An 18334-nucleotide genomic window follows, 5' to 3' on the forward strand; every position below is an offset into this window, starting at 1 on the left:
ACTCCTTCTCGTCACTGGATGCCACTGCTGCAGTTCCAATAATAGTAGTACCTTGGTAATAGTACAACCTATTATTTTTCCGAACTCCTTTCATTACCACCAGAGCTCCAGAGATTATCTTCATTACTCCACCTTCTGCGTGCACCGTGAAACCCTTCTCTTCTAAGGCTCCCACAGAAATGAGATTTCTTGATAAACTCGGGACAAAACGAACATCCTTCAAAGTTCTGATTGCTCCATCACGATTCTTCAATCGAATAGAACCAATCCCATGTGTGGTAAGAGGAACATCATTTGCTGTATAAACAACTCCTTCTTCTAGTTCTCTGAAATCATAGAACCATTCTCGATTAGGACACATATGATTGCTGCATCCCGAATCAAGAAGCCAAGCACTAGAAGAGCTGGTTGAACCAGAAACAGCAAGTGAACAATCTGAGTCATCAACATACTCAGCTACATTTGAATCTGCAACAGTCTTAGATTGACCTTTGTTTTTTAGTTTAGGACAATCTTTCTTCCAATGCCCCTTTTCTCGACAAAAGGCACACTCATCTTTCCCAACTTTAGCCTTCGACTTCGATCGCTTCTTCTTTCCTTTCGCCTGGATCACCGGACGTCCTCTTGCAACCAAAGCTTCATTAGCCTTCTCTGAGCTATCTTTTTTGTCTTTTCTCCTCAGTTCATAGCTGTATAGGGCTCCACAAACTTCATTTAGAGACACAACAACCTTCCCATGGAGTAGAGTTGTTTCCAGAAACTCAAACTCTTCAGGAAGTGATCCCAACAACATTAGGGCAAGATCCTCATCTTCAAAAGTCACGTCCAGGTTTAACAAATCAGCAACAAGCTGATTAAAACTAGTGATGTGATCATTCATTGTGGCACCAGGAATGTAAGTGAACCGAAACAGCCTTTTCTTCATGTGAAGTTTATTCTGACTGCTTTTCTTCAAGAACTTTTCCTCCAACTCCGTCATCAACTTACTAGCAGAGGTCTCTTTGCAGAATGCATACTTCTGCTCTCTTGATAAGCATGACCTTATTGTACCACATGTCAATCGATTGAGGGTCTTCCAATCTTCCTCTCCCATACTTTCTGGTTTCTTTCCTTCAATTGTAATGTCTAGACCTTGCTGAAAAAGAGCATCTAGAACCTCACTTTGCCACATGCCGAAATGACCGCTGCCATCGAAAATCTCTACCATCAACCTTGGATTCCCACCAACAGCTCTTTGCAAAATGCTTGAAGAAGCATTCAAAGTTGATGATGTAATTCTAAATGGATTTTCTTCGTTTGCCATCTCAGCTCAATTCGAAAAGAGTGTTTAAAATTTGCTAAATGTCAAATAATAAAAATAGGTCCAGGATTAAGGAAAAATTTTCTGATGTGCCGACTATAGAATACCTACAGCGCACAGAGCATAGTGTTTTTTCCTTAAAATAACCTGGCTCTGATACCAATTGTTGCGAAAACGTCTAGCAAATTTTAAACCAAAAGCAAAACAAGAAAGAAAGAACACAAGAATTTAACGAGGTTCAGCCAATTATGCCTACTTCCTCGGACACTACCAAATATATTTCACTAAGAAATATTACAATAGAGAGAGAAGAGAAAACTACAAGCCTTAGAAGTTACAAATGAACTTGTAGTTGGGATGATTTCAAAGTGAAGGGAAGGGTTTCTATATATAGAACCTAAGGCACTACACATTCCCAAACCTATCCAATGTGGGACTAATTTGGCCACATCAAAAAAAACTTATTCGATGTGGGACTAAATTTGCCACACCATTTTTAACAGGAGTAACCATATTATAGATTATGCGTTCAGTGAAATTAGTGAATGCCATACAACTTATGACAAATGATCATAAGGCGTTAGTAAAGAGAAACTGATTTTGTGGCATAGCTTAGTATAGTTAGGACCTGAGAGATCTAATGGCCATGTAACCACATGTACTTGTCACATAATATTTTTATTTTGTCTATATTATTGAAATACTTTATCAAAAATCATTTTATTTGAGTCAAATAAGATTATTATAGACAATAAAGTTATCCTTTTGAGTATTTAATATAATTATATATCAATGACTTGAATTGAACATCATTTGTTAAACTAAAACATCTTCTAATCAATTGATTTAGGTGCTCGTGGATACATGTCACATGATTTGAGGCTTGAAATGGAGATGGAGATAATTTTCCAAGCCATGAAGGGAAGCCAGCAGAACATTTGAAATGACAGCAGTTTGCACTTGGGAACATTGCTTTTTGTGTGTACATGCACTAGTGGGTATACATCAAGATATGAAAGTGAGGTCTCTTGTGGAAAAGTGATGTGTGTTGGCACCACAGAGACAAAACACCCCAATTAATTAATTAGTTCATGTGCTTAGTGAATACATTTGAAGAACATGGTTTTGGGGAGTGACCCAAATCACAAAGTGAGATTGTCTCCTAAGCTGTAAAATGAAAGAAAAGATTACATGCCAAAAGAGTATAAATATGAAAAGGTCAGAAATGGCCCACCATATTAATGGTAGTGCTGATACACAAGATTCTATTGAGGCTGTTCCTTTGGAACTACATGGAAAATCACAAAGCATATAATCTAATGTCATAGGCCCCTCCCCCTCCCTCCAACATCAGATGCTGCAACAAAGAACAGGACAGATCAAATTGTATCTTGCAAAATTGAAATCACATACCGAGGCAGAGACAGAGGGAGCATAAGTAGTAACAAACAATAAAACAAAATGTTTTGCCTTTTAACTTGTCATGATGGATATCAGTCATGTATGTGCATCCTGTTAAGCTATTGGATTCTGGAGGCATGCATGAGAGAATAAGAAGCACAAACTATGTTCCACTTTGTTCTTGTTTGTTAGTATGTTTAACTTTTTATTATCACATGGTTTGTTTCCAGCGACAAGGAAACTGCAACGGATTTTTCTACATGAATTTAATTGCAACCTCAGATAAACTTTCCACTCTTCGTGTCCACTACTTGTAATTCGATGTGGGAATGGATTCAAATGTGTGTGAGTTGATTAATTTAGGAGATCTACTTCATTTGTTAAATAATTAATGTGAGTAAATTATTGTATATAACATCTAGTTTGATTTCTATATATATCAAAAAAATAATTGCACTTATAATCCGAAATTAAAGTAACAAATTTCACACCTTATATATATATATATACAAAGAGTTAAATTTGCTCTTTAAAACTTTGATATTACTCAAAGATTTATTCTAAAGTCTACTTTATACCTTTAAAAATAGATATAAAAACTACTTCTAAATAGGTTAATAAACTTAAACTAATTTTTATATATACAAATTAACAAACTTTGCCTTAAAATAAACTAACAGTTACATATATAATTTCAAAATATTACGATGAAATTTTAATGCAAGATATATATACTACTAATAATATATAGGCTTACAAGTACAATCTATTATTAATATATTATTTATATTGATTGCAATACGTTGGTAACTTAGACCTAAAGACTTTTCTAAATAATTGTGTTTTTCATTTAATATATTTTCCAAAATCGTTAAGTTAACTTATTTAATAAATAAGTTTATTACGTTAACTTTCAACATGATTTTGTAAGAGATTTTAGTATAATTGAAAGTTAATCTAAATACACACTAAGTATGAATGACCAGCATTATAAAAATAGTCAAAGTAAGATAAGTAGTGGTGATTAATTTTCACGTCCTGTAATTTGCTTAATGAATTTTGAAAAACTACTAAGAAAGCTTCGAAGTAAGTTATTATAACTTTATAAAAAGAGAAAATATTCACGTAATTATTTTTCATAAAATAAACAAAACAATATGAATGCTGATGTCTAATTCAAATTAATAGTTAGCTCTCGTAGCAGAAAAAAAAAAAAGAATTTAATTAGTTTAATTTAGAAAAGTCTTTAGGTCTAAGTCACCAAAGAAATTAATAGTCCACTTTAATTGTTTTCTGGAAAAGAATTTAGAACACGGCTTTACATATATTTCTATAATTAGTTTAACTCATTATATTCCTCACAATGATTAGTCTTATAATTAACGTTCTCGAGGATAATCTAAATTAACCAATTAAAGTCTAAAAGATAGAATTTAGGACAATAAAAGCAATTAAATTTGAACTACTTTGTCAATAAAGATTAGTCCAGTTAGTTAGAATCACACTCATATCTTATAAAAAATATAAGTCTGAATTTCATTGTCAAGAACCATGTTGATAAGTAATTTATGATAAATACCTATGATCGCATATTATTTAATTTTAATTAATAAAATTCTTTAAATTTGTATGTCAAAACCAATATAGATATATATACATATATAAATTGTTATAATATAAAAATTTATCCTACCTTATCAGTTTTAACATAAAAGGAAAAAAAAATCTTTTTTTTTATTCGTTCCTGGAGTATCTACCGCCAATAGCAATGACTAATCTCCTCTTGGAAGCACCTCAAAGGGTGAGATAGGTGATCCCAAGATTTAAGGCGGCTGCATAGACAAGGCAGAATTCGAATTCCTGACATTGCTTAAGCGTGAATCAACCCCTACCGCTGAACCACACGCTTGGGATTAAAAAATATATTTTTTTCTTGATAAACATGATATAAGAACAAAGCATAGTTTTAAAAACCGGACCGGTCATCGAACCGGTTAAGGTATTGGGTCAGTGGGTCAAAGGTTGAACCGGTGGGTCACTGGTTGAACCGCATGACTCGATTTTTATTTATTTTTATTAAAAAATATTCATATTAAATATATTTATACTTATAAATTTTAATAAATTCATATCTTATTTTAAATTTAAATTTTTCTATCTTATTTAAAATTATTTTTATTTTTATTTTGTAAAAAAATACATAAAAAATTACATGTTAAACGGTATATTAATACAAATTAAAAATATAAATAATATGTACATATATAATATGCTTGCAATTAATATCACAAAATAATATATGTAATATTTACATAGATATTGAATTATTAAATATATAATTTAAAATTAATAATATACTATAAAAGTTATTTAAGTTGTATATATTGTAAACAAATATATTAGAACAAGTAGTCATTGTTATATTTAATAAGACTCCTTACTTTTTCATTAAGAGATTCAATTTTCATTATTATTTTTGTGATTTATGGTCCCTTAAAATTAAAAAAGAAAAAAGAAAAAAAAAAGTGGTTGAACCGGTTTGACCCACCGGTTCACCGGTTGAACCGGAAAATTGACCGGTTCAATCCAGTTTGAAACGGGTCGACTGCATAACCGATCCAACTTCAGATTCGGACCGGCTGGACCACCGGTTCCCGGTCCAACCGGTCCGACCGGCCGGGTCGGTCCGGGTTTTAAAACACTGGAACAAAGTATTCATCACAAACTTTACACAACTCGATTAAATGACACAAACTCATACCACTTATCAACTACTATTTTATATGAATTTGAGTAATAAACAAGAGATTAAAGCATGGTATATAAGAGCATCTACAATGGGGTTGCTTATAAGCAACTCCCTGTGTCACATCAGCTTTGACCCATTTTATGAGTTACTTAAATTTTAGCAGAGTTATAAACAACTCCCTGTGCCACATCACTGCCACATCAGCTCTGACCCACTTTATGAGTTGCTTAAATTTTAGCAGAATTGCTGCTAAAATTTAAGCAATCCATAAAATGGGCCAGAACTAATTTAGCAGTGATATGGCACATGGGTTGCTTATAAGCAACCTCCATGAGAGATGCTCTAATATGATATCCACATTAATGGAATACATTCCTTGACAATATCTCCTGATTTGGCGGGGAGCATTGAAGACGTAACGTACCAAATTAATTAGCTTGGTTACATGCAGTAAATGTAACGTCCAAAATTTTCGTGCATGCATAGATACACAAAGATCGTCTGCAAGATTTTTCGACAGCAAGAATTAAAACCAATCTCTTAGGTTGTGTTTGGATTGAAAGATGAATTTGGGGGAGTGGAAAAGAAAAGATTTGAAGAGAAATAGAGTAGAAAGTGAGGTTGTTTGGATTAAGGAAAAGATAGTGAAAAGTCAGTAGAAAGTTTGTGAGAATTTGTATAGAAATTGATTGATGTGATAGATAAAAATTAAAAATTTAATAGATGAATATGTAATTTATACTTTTACCCTTGAATTAAAAATGAGTAGAATATTATTTATTGTAAATAATAATAATTATAATTAATAAGTATAATTTATTAAAAAATAATAAATAATGATAATAATAATAATAAATATTAGAAAAATAATAAGAATCATAATAAATAATAATGATACTAATTATAATAAATAATAATAATATTAATAATAATGATAATAATAATAATATTTATAATAATAAATAATAATAACAAAATATATTATGATAATTATATTTTCTAACATTATTTTATTAATCTTTATGAAAGTGTTATTATTTTAATTTTATAACATGTATTACTTTATTTTTTTTATATTTCCACTTTTTAATGTCAATATTTAAATAATAGAATTTTCTTAATATAAAAAAAAAATGTACAATAAATTTTTGAAAGTTAATTAATAAATTAAAAAAATTGATAAATCATTTACATAAATTAAAATGAAATGAAGATACATTTTTTAATTCTACAAGTTAATTTTTACCAATTAAAAAATTAAGAAATTTTTAACATTACAAATTTGGGGTTGCATTTTTACCCATAACAGCCAATTTGGAACGGCCCGTTTTTAACTAGGATTTTTAAGTTAATTTACTAGTTTGGAACGGCCCGTTCCAGTTTGGGAACGGTCCGTTCTAGGTTACTAAATTACCCTTGTTTTAGTAGTTTGGAACGGGTTGTTCCAATTTTGGAACGCCCCGTTCTGGGCACGCCTGGAAGCAAAAATATGCCACCATAATCGATTATGTATGACACATAATCGATTATGCTCGCTGAGAGTTCAGTTTTTCTCCTATTTTCAGCTTTTGGGCAGGGGTATTATCGGGTTTTCTCATTTCTTACGTGGCTTTCATCTCTTTTCTTCACAATTTCGCAAGGAACGGCCACGTGGGTTCTCCTGCTTTTCTTCGCTTTTCTTTTGGTGCAAATCAGCGAAAACAAATGTTAACTTTCTTCACCTTTCGTTCGTCGTAAACAGTAAATCCCCTGAAACCCTAAACCCTAAACCCTAAACAAACAAGATTTAAAGGAAAGGAAATCGCAGTGCCTTATAAGATGAGTCAAAAAATTCAAAACTCCTCCAGTATGTCTAATATTTATAGAGGTAGAGATAGGGTTATTAGAAAACTAAGTTACAACCGTTTATAATATTTTATTCATTTTTAAATATTTGTAAAATTAGTAAATTGAATAAATTCGTTTACAGAACATATATTTTTCTTTCTAAAATTACATTTAAAACTATTGAGAACGTGTTCTCTTAACTCATTTTATAACCTAATAATTAATTAATGTATTTTGACTTTATTATGGTAAAACTTTCTCTAAAAACATGCACTTAGCAGTTGTCTAAATCTTGATGATTCGAAAGAGTGATCTAACTTCAAAATATTTTTATATAAAAAATAGTGCTATAGAAAATGTAGGTGTCATGTAAAAAATAAGACATGTTCTCCATAAATTTAAGTACTTATATATAAAGATGAAAATAATAATAATAATAATAATAATAAAGTAAAAAAGTTAATATAGAAAATTTATAGTTATTCAATCTTTTTTATTACACATGATTAGGGCTGGAACTATGGTAGCTGCAGGATGTAAATGCATTTCCTCTTTGCCCCATGTTTAATCAATTGCTGCCACACAAATTAATTAATTTGGACACTAGACATCATTATTTTTGAATTTGTGCTGTACTCCCCTGTGGACCAAATACATTAAACAAGACCCAATATTCGTTTAAAACTGCTATAGTTATTGTTCAACAAAATAGATGGTGTCGCTAAATCCATTAATTAACTTCACATAAAGCTGCTACGGCAAAAGACCAACAGTACTCTGGAAGTGGAGAAAAATAAATCCTAATCAAACCTTGGAATTTTTATTTATTTATTTGCATGTAGATGCTGACAGATTCAGAAATCAAGTATCTAGGTGGGATCTCATTGAATTACAGTTGCACTTCAATGATAGAGGATATAACTCTTTTTTTTCTTTCTTTTGCAATAATAAAAATATCAATTTTAATATAATTTTAATCTTTTAAATTTTAAATTAATGTTTTTAATTTTTTAATTTTAGAAAATTTTGTTTCGATCTTTCTGATTGTTAATTGACAATAACAAATTGAGGCAGCTATATATTACTAATTAATTTTAATATGATATTTTTATTAATAAAAATATTATTTTGTGAATTTAGTGCAATACTGTAGTTGAAAATTTATTAACAACATTTGAGCAGAGACAAAAATAAGATTTTTTTTACAAATTCCAAAATCAAAAAAATTAAATTTAAATTTGAAAACCAAAACATACAAATTTACCTCATATTTAAATAATTAAAAACACATTTAATAAGTGTAAAAATATATAACACAAAATAAAATGATACACTAGGATTAATTACATCTTCCATGGCCAGTGCAGTTAATATTAGAATATTTGTGCCTGAGGTGAAAACCAAAGCCTAAAACTGGAGTAGATTTATTGTGATTTATTTTAACTGGATATATATATATATATATATAAGAGATGTCCCCGATAAGAAAAAGAGATAGATACAACTCCCATAAAAAAAGTTCCATAAAAATTTGAAAGAACCCCACCTGTTTAATAGCTTTATCTTCTTCCTCTCAAGATTCCATAGAGTGAAAATTACATATCAGAAGAATCATTCGTACGTCTTAAAAGAACATGAAAACCATTTATTTCCAATGTGAAAGAACATGATATTATGTATATTGCTCCAGCATGTAATGTTTTACGTAATTTAGATACATGAAACGACTTTTCATGCTTGATATTATCCATAGCTCAAACATGTATATACATGCAGGACACATGAAACGACATAATCATAGCAAAAATAATATTGAAAACACTAATAATCAATTGAGTAATGATAAATGTATTGTTCTTTTTAATCTATATTACAATTCCAACATCAGAGTTCGAATGTAAACTTTTGTTCATTCTACTCTAATTCCCTATTACTAGATGAACCATTATGATTTAATGATAAATCTCCCATGTGGATTGATTCAATAATAAACGTATAATTAATTTTTTTTTTACTTGACAATCATAAATCACATGATTAATAAATGTGTAAATATAATTAATTTCATCTTACAATTAAGTGCAAAAAATAAAGGAATATAATTATTGAGTTATAGTTGTGACACTAATAATTAAATATAACTCACAAGTAATTAATAATGCTACGAGATTATTAATTAAAATAAATAATAAAATAATTAATTAATTTTTTCTCACATATAATAAAAATTATATATGTAATTGTGTATGCAATTAACCATTGACACGAATAATTAAATATGTTTTTATAATCATTTGTCAAAATTTTATATAAAAATATTTCATTGTGGTTAACTTTATCTCATAAAGACATGAGAATATAAATGAATTTGTATTTATAATTATTGATATGTATATAATGGTTAAATAAAGTTATTAATAAGAACAAAATACGCATAAATCTAAATCATTTTTATTATAGTGCAAAAGGAAGTTTATGCTCCGTCTTTATTCTTTTAATAAGTCAAAAAAGAGCAATTGATTGAACGTGAACCTTACATTTTGATTGGCACTGTGTAATTTGTTGGAAAATTATCAACAAGTCATTGATAAACTAAATTTGCTTCTCTCAAGTAAAATATTGAATTTAAGTCTTGAAAATTGAAAATATGTTATTAAAAAAAGAAATTCTAATATTTATTAAAAATGGTTAGTATTATTCTTTAATAAAAATTAATTATTGATAAAGTTAGTAATGTTTCAGATCAATAATATGATTAAAAGAAATATATTAAAATTAAAAAATATTTGTATAAATAATAATCATATATAAACTACTTAAAAAAATGTTTTTGTGGTGAAGTATCATGAAATTAATGTCTTGAAGATTTCGTGAGCTTGAAGAGATTTCAGTCGTTTCTTTAATATTAATAGATTGCTAACTTTAATGAATATTATCCAAAGGACAGATGTAAAAGGTATGATAGCAAATATAATGATAAAGGTGGCTGTTTAGACCGCAATAACTAAGAAATCCGAACAGCCAGTAACACATGCTGATTCATAAAGGAAAAGAAAATGACAGAGTCAGAAAAACCACAAAGGGTTGAAAAAGTAGGTGGACCTCATTGCAGATTCAATATCTTCAAGTTCTTATTGCTTTCCCCATGATTTTTCCGATGTTAACTACCCGTGACAAATAACTGGTTTAAGAGCAAAGTAAAAGAGTTTGATGAACACTAGTCCATAGTAAACCAAGTCAAGTATCAGGGACATAGTAATGAATGCCATAACTTGGGGGTATAGTTGTGATTTTGCCCACTTTTTTTTCTACAATGTTCAATTATTCATGCAGGTTTCTATAGCAAAAACTGATAAGTAATTGCATTGGAAGATAAAGGACAGAATAGATTTTGCATGGAATTCTCTTTTATTCTCTTATAAGTACTATTGGGATCAAGTTGAAATAATTTTAAGTAAATGTTTACAAATGTGTTTGGTGGAACATTACCCACATTTATTTCAATCTATCACTTTTGTTATTCTTCATATGTTTTGAAATGTGCAAACAGATGTTTAGTGTCTCTAAAACGGCAATCTAAACACACACTACATATCTTTAGTTAAAAATATTAGTTAATGTGATTTTAAGTACATTAAATTTTACTATTAATTTTCTTTCAAAATAAAAATGTTCAAACATAGATAACCTCATTTCAAGATCAATTTTAGCTAAGATTAATTTTGCAAAACAATGTTGTCCCATTACTGCTTTTTAGACACGATTGCAGCAGACCACGTGCATAGTAGACCCTAATGTGCAGATTCTGAAGAAACATAGCAGGCCCAACGGTTGTTCATGACCAACGTGCCACAAACATGTCATTTTATTATTGTTGTAATGCATGAGGGTCTGACACTGACGAATATCTGTATCCCTTTGAGCACCCTATGATTTATGCAAAAGCTTTTTGCCATAAGGGAAATGGTGCTTAAGGGCTGTGTTCCCCTTTTCTCATTCTCTTTGTACCCCTCAAAGGACCCCAATCAAAAGCCTCCTATCCTATAACATAATATATATGATTCACTGTTCACATATGTGATCTAAATTGCAATTCACCAAAATATCCAAGTAATTGTTGAGAAGCAAAGAGGGTCCTTAATGGAGTTCTAGGAACCGAAAAAGCAACAAAATCCTAGTACGTCCAAAGCTAGTGATTCCAGGCTGCATCATTTAAAATAATAACATTAAAACCACATTTTCGCACAGTATTTTGTGCCCTTGATGTGACTTGTCCTCGTTATAATTGGCAATGGGAAGAGGGGCACCGTGGCTTCTCGCAGTTCCTTGTGGCAACTTTCATCAAATGCTTGGAGAACAGCATCAGATATATCAGAACAATCATAAAAATGCTTGACCCTACTGAAATATTTATCTACGTTCCATTTCAAACAGGGAACCAACAGTAAAATAATTCCCATCATGCTCTTAATGAGACACTTTCAGGTATATAATATATTGCTTTTCAAGTTACATGATATCAATTTCAACCTGTTCAAATAATTTTGTACATGCAAAAATTAGAAAAGATAAAACTAGCTATTATGTGTACCATCGACTTGAATCAACTAGTAAAAAGTTATTTCAACTTCACTAACAATTCTAAGTTCGAGTTTTAAGGATACACCTGTGTTAAATATTCAAGAGAAGAGTTTTGTTGCTTTGCTCATATTAATCTTATTCGATTGGAACAAAAGTACTTCCAAAAAAATATACATGTGGTCTAAACTAAAACACAGTTTAATATGTTCTCTTAGTATTGATCTTTGATAAAAACTTCAATAAACAACACCAACAAAACTTATGGTATTATATGTTGAGTTTTGTCAGAGTAGAAAAGGGTAAAAGAAATAGGCCTGAAATTTACTCTAGGACTGCAATTTGAGATAGTACTCCTGCAATTTCATCTAACAGGATACAAACCCATTAATAGTTGTTATAACTTGGCACCAACCTGTCAGTAACCTCGTCAACTTGTGACCCAGATGCTTCCATGAACAACAACAACATTATAAACTATTATTATATGCTGAAATTAATTGTGACACCCTCAGATGATGAGAAAACGATCCATCCAGCGTCAATTAAATTATTGCGTCCTAGAGACAATGAATCCTCCCTCCACTTGATCCTTCTTACCAGTTATGCACATGGACCAACCCAGAAACATTATAGATGATCAAACTAGAAGGTTAGGTAGTAGGTACTAGTACATAGTATTGTAAACCTTTGGCCAGGAAACAAATAACTCAACAAAAAACATTCTCTTTTTCGTATTAATGAAAGTCATCCTAATTTGACAGGGTTATGCTTTGTTGCAAGATTGAATCATGGCTGACATCTGAAGATTACAGTAAGATGCAAGACCATATGTATATGTATTACATGATCTATGTTATCATATAAAGGAAAATTTTAACAAATGTATTTCAATTAAATATTTTCTCTTTTATCTCATTTGAAAGAACATATATGATCTCACACACTGTTTTTCTTAATTAATTAAAAAAAAATTTCAACCATGTCAAATTACTGTCATTTTATATTTATTTATATATTTGACCTTCTTGATTGTTCATTCATTTCAACCAATCCTTGTTTACCTTTAAATTTTAATAAAAATTCAATATTTAAAAATATTAATAATTAAAAGGAATCTTATATCACAATTTAAATTATTTACTATAAATTAAATATATTTTATATATTTAAAAATATTATTTATTATAAATTTTTATCATATAAATAATTATTATTTGCAGAAATACTCTTTACTCATATTATAAATTTGAATCTTTATCTTAAACGAAAATATTTTAAAGAGTTATTTTAACATAAATATATGGGGATAATTCTAGGACTTATTATCACTCTTATTAAGCCACATGCCTTATCCAATCTCATTAACCATTTTATTTTATTTTTATTTCCGTCAAATATAATTCTTAAAATTAATTTGAAATTTAATTTAATTTCACAACTTACATTTCAACATAATAAAAAGAAACTTAACAAAAACTCTAAACTATGTAAAACTATTCTCCTTTTATGTTTATCAATATAAATAGCTTCCTTTAATTGTTTATATCTTTTAATCAATCATTTTTATCTTTATTTATAATTAAACTCAAATAAATTTTAAAAATAGCCACATATTGTTATAAATTATTTATCATTAATCTAAAAATGATCTATTTTTTAATTACATAAATATAAACATGCTCAATGCAGAATGTAAAATACTAGTTATAATAAAACTGTTCAAAAGTGGGACAGAGTTCAATCATTGAAGTTTTTCATTCCGCTCAAATGCTAAATGAATCCGTTGCGATCTCGTTCGTTGCACTTAAATGGAATGTTTTGGACCGTTGCAGTGCAAAGGACGGGTGCGTATACTAATTTAAGTACTTCCTGACCACAGACAGGGACGGAGCCAGGATTTCAATACTGGGGGTGCCATATAGGGGGTGCCATATAGTAATATACATATGAGTTTATATTAAAAATATGAGTTTATATTAAAAATAGGGGGTGCCATATAGTAATATATATGTATATAAAAAAAAATTAAAATTGTTGGGGGGGCCGTGGCACCCGTAGGTCCCCCCTTGGCTCCGTCCTTGACCACAGACTATTTTTATAGAAAATTTTAATTGTTCCAACAGTTATTCTCAACCGATATTTTAAATAAACATTTGAGGCATTTGTACAAAACATTTAACACTTATGTAATTTTTTAATAAACTAGAGTATTAACAAAACAATTAAACATGATGCTTAGGGATCTGAGGAGGCCAGCTGTGTATACCTTATCAAACTTCATGGCATCACCCACATAAAATAGAAAAATGTTGGCTAAATCAATCATTTACTGCAACTGTTATCTGTATTCTGTAATCACTATTTTCCAATTCAAATTATCCCAAACACTAAATTAGAATCTAAGTCCATTTGAACCTAATGATGTTTCCAGAAATACATGGAGAAGTATGTTGCATGTTCCAATGGGCCTAACAGATAAGTTGCAATGGTTTGAGAAAAAAAAAAAAAAAGTTGGAGGAGAGGTAGTTATTCCTTTCAAAGATTAGGCCATGCTGCAATCATCATTCATTCCTCATATAAGGAGGGCCAGAGGCCCAATGACTACCATATGAAGCATCCCGGTTTTGGGTACTTCTTTTACTTTCAGCAACATCAGTTCATTACACCATGTCAAAGATCGATCTTGATACAACCTTTATATGCAAATATTTTCTCTTATCGCTCTTACATCAATCACTGAGAATATATTCCAAAGAATTCACCAACATAAGTGTTAAAAGCTTATATCTCTTAACCAAATTGTCTAAAGTTCAAATCCTGATCTTAAATATGAAATAAATTATGTTGAAATAGAAATATCAACCTTGTGTGCAATTACAATTTGTGACAAATATTAATCACTGTTTTTCGATAGTATATACTTTATACTAATACCATGAATACCAAAAATGTTCCATAGAATTCAAAAATTCTTACCAGAGACTATTCTTGCACATTTGCATCAAGAACACCTTGTTTCCTTTCACACAACTTTATTGACTCAATCTAGTGTTTAATAATGAGCTAAAACATAAGCCAGGATCAACAACATTTTTCAGCTGTAACAAAGAAGCTCAAACTTGATAAATTTAAAATTAAATATAATAACTGGGCATAGTAACATCCAGAAAATCTTGAAGTAACATGCAAGCTCAGAAAAATGGCAGGAAGATTCACAAATATGAAATATAGCAGAATCCCGGAGGACGATAGAGCAAAGACTACACAGATGGTTTTAGAATGAAATATTGAATTTGAACAAGACTAAACCAAATTGAGCATACCTTATTATTGCCAAAAGCTTACAACATTGGTTTGACAAACTCTAAAAGTATCAAAATGCATATATTAACAAATTATTTATGGGATATCTTGAAAATTGGATTTAGGCCTAACTCATTTCCAAAAACTAACTTAAGGGATGAGGATTGAGGAGTGCTCTCCATTTATGTACATTATTTTATACACATTAGATAACGTGGAAGCTCTAATACATTACCTCCATATTGACAACTGAAAATCTCAATCATAAGGTTGTTGGATAGGACATTTGTGAATATTCTGATAACTGATAACGAGTGCTTAATAAATCCAATATCAACCACTGGGATAAGCATAAATGTCATGTTAGAATTTGGATTTAGGCCTAACCCAGAAAACAGGTTCGCATAGTGAGAATTGTCCCTATTTATATAGGTTATTTTGGTTATAACACATCTCAATGAGTGATCTCAATAGGGTAAAACTACTTAAGTACTTATACTACTTAAATAGTCGACAGATTAGATTCTAGCAACTCCATCACAGTTCATAATACAAGCATCATGAAAATCAATTCCACAATTCCATTTTCGCACTTTACCCTCTCTAAAGGTCATGTGCATCTACTTCCAAATCCTTATTTTCCATAACCAAAACCCTCAAGCAGCCCTTAACCCTGTTTCATTTGAATGACAAGCAGCCCATTCTCTACCACATACACGTATCAACCTATGTGCTTTAGCAAAACCAACAACTAATATTTTAAATTGCGGTCATGGTGGCAGCAATATAGCAATCCTCATCATTACCAAAATGTGCACACAAATGCAACTGCCATCTCAGATACCCCAAAAGCCTCAAATTTGCGGCCAAAATCATAGTGGAAGACCATTTCTTAAAGGATAAAACTTAACTACAGTTTCTTAGATACAATTAGTATTTAGGTACAATTAGTACTGTTCTCCAATCAGAACCAAAGATTTATTCAGATACTATGCACTTACATTTAACGCAAATTTCATTAAACTCCAATTCTGATAGGAAAACAACACTAATGGCACCTAAAGAACTGAAACCAAGTTTTATCCTTTCTCCTTTCTTAAAGCATACCAAATGGCAAGAACAACTACCTACTAAAACCGTTGTCCTTCCTCAAGCGTCCTAAACCTAAATTCAACCAACCTAGCATTAAACTCGCCATCACTAACCTTCAACATGTCCTCCAAGCGCAAGGACAAGCCAAGCTGACGCAGCTTCTCATACCTGGGCCTGATCCTCCGTTCCAAGCTAAAAGAAAAATACTGCGGAAACCTCGTGAGGTCGGCCACATCCCCATTCATCTCCTTGAAGAAAAACTCCACCTTTGGCCGCAAATTGTTGTGAACGCTGTAAGTCAACAGCGCAGGGGACCTAACGACCATGTTGGCCACTTGGGCATGGGAGAGGCCCAAACCCTTCAAAAACTGAATCTTGGGCAAGAGGGTGTCCTGCACGCTGGAGACGAGGAGAAGGGTGTTGTGGCACGTGAGGGGGTGGTGGGGCCCATGGAAGCCAAGCTTTCTGAGAAAGTGGAGCGTGGGGCGGAGCTGGTGGTCGACGCTGGAGACGAGTAACCTGGGGCAGCGGGTGAGGGAGAGGTGGACGTGGTCGTAGGGGATTGGGACCTCGTGGAGGAGGAAGTCGAGGAGGGGGTAGAGGTGGGTGTAGGGGTCGCACGTGAGGAGGAGGGGGTGCATGTCCAGGATGCGGGCCACGGCGGCGCGTGGGAGGCCCAGGGAGGAGAGGGAGCGCGTGGCGGATTTCAGGGTGGAGAGAGGGGCGGAGCGGATGGCGGGGTTTAAGAGGAAGGCTTTCGAGGGGTTTATGTTTAGGGTTTCGAGGAAGAGTACCTTCTCGCGGAACACGAGGCCGCGGTCCGAGGTGGCCGGGCTCCGGTGCAACGTCGGTCGGAGGGAGAGTTGCAGTATCATCGGGGACACCACTCACCAGGACGAGGATAATGTCATAATGATCATGTGTTGTGTTCTGTCTATAATCAGAAAGGAAAATGTAAACGGCAGGTCGTTTTTGTCTTCCACACTGCTTTTGGTTTTACTGGGCTTCGTTTTCGTGAGTTTCTTTGGAGGGTCTATTTTTGTTTGGCCTTCAAGCTATTTGGGCTCAGGTTTACTTTACTGGGTCTGGGTCTGGGTTGGTAGGTCTTTAATAGCTCGGAGAATCAGATTCCAGGGAAAAGAATGAATTTGGAATCTATTTGTATTGCATGGTGTGTGTGATTCTTGATGAATATAAGTTGATTTACAGGTTGCATGTTGAGTTGGTAGAGATTCATGGTTTAATTTCTAGTGATAATACGTTTCTCTATGGGTGAAATTCTTGTTTTTGTCTAGCAACAATTTATAGCACACAATGTGCGCTTTTGAACTAATGAACATCTATCTATAATTATACTTTTGCTCAATAATAGATTATTGTCCAATGAGAGTATGCTTTTGTGGTTAATCTCGTCCAATAAGGCATATCGCGTTTGATGTAAGGACCCATTGTGGATCTTGACCGCCTAGTGAGATATGATCACCCAACTAGAATTTACTCAAAGAAGATTGATCACTTAGCTAGCTCTTAATGCCTAATGACAAGCTCTAGAGGAGTTTGGTGGCTTGGCGAGCCAAAAGCCCACCCAAAGAAACTGGTATAGCATTTTCCTCGCTAAGTGAGAGTAATGTCACCCAACAAGGAGCTTTAGAGAGCTCAACTATCCTATCGAGGGTACTCTTGCCCAAATGAGTATCATGTTGTGTGACCTTTTAACTTAATGCTTTATATGATATTGTTGAAAAGATAAGATAAAATAATATTGAAATATGTTGCTAGGATTAATGAATTGTGTTGTTAGAAGTTGAACTAGAGATGATTCAAATTTTGTATATTTTAAGTTGTGTTGTATAGTCATGTTGTTAAGTTTTATTGTTGAGTTATGTTCTTGACTTAAGATTAGAGGAGATGTGTTATTTTTGAAAGATGAAATATTTTGTTATATAGATGAGTTATGGTACTCTGAGGATCCAAGTTATTGAAAAACCCTTCTTAAGATAGTTAACTCTTGATGTGGAGTGTTGTGACCCCTCTAAGTCTTTAGTTATTACCGTATGGTGGAAAAGTTGAGTTATACTGGT

At 31.8% G+C, this 18334-nt stretch overlaps 1 protein-coding gene across 5 annotated transcripts; it reads right to left on the reverse strand.

Moving 5' to 3' along the window:
• Positions 1–11108: 11108 nt before the first annotated feature.
• Positions 11109–17458, reverse strand: EMB93 (Mitochondrial transcription termination factor family protein). 5 transcript variants are annotated; one of them, XR_014430532.1, is made up of 3 exons: positions 16367–17458; positions 14835–14956; positions 11109–11625 (listed from the first exon to the last, which is right to left on the reverse strand). XR_014430532.1 is itself a non-coding variant. In XM_083066289.1 (2 exons), exons 1-2 carry the CDS (start codon positions 17126–17128, stop codon positions 11557–11559), a joined length of 831 nt encoding a protein of 276 aa, XP_082922415.1. In that variant the 5' UTR covers positions 17129–17457; the 3' UTR covers positions 11109–11556. The 5 variants fall into 5 exon arrangements, 3 of the variants coding, with proteins under 3 accessions (XP_082922415.1, XP_082922416.1, XP_082922414.1); XR_014430531.1 differs by lacking the exon at positions 11109–11625 and adding an exon at positions 14385–14594; XM_083066289.1 differs by lacking the exon at positions 14835–14956 and having other exon boundaries at positions 16367–17457.
• Between the last annotated feature and the right edge of the window lie 876 nt (positions 17459–18334).

Source organism: Cajanus cajan, chromosome 11, assembly GCF_000230855.2.
Source record: "Cajanus cajan strain Asha chromosome 11, NIPB_CcT2T_4, whole genome shotgun sequence".
In the NCBI taxonomy this organism is placed as follows: domain Eukaryota; kingdom Viridiplantae; phylum Streptophyta; class Magnoliopsida; order Fabales; family Fabaceae; genus Cajanus; species Cajanus cajan.

Bases quoted from the DNA above. Each gene is read 5' to 3' on its own strand.
- EMB93 (XM_083066288.1), bottom strand. From the start codon at position 17,128: ATGATACTGCAACTCTCCCTCCGACCGACGTTGCACCGGAGCCCGGCC. The intron at 15,502-16,366 runs GTTAGTGATGGC...TGCTTATCCCAG, and splicing joins GCTTGGAGGACATGTTGAAG to TGGTTGATATTGGATTTATT.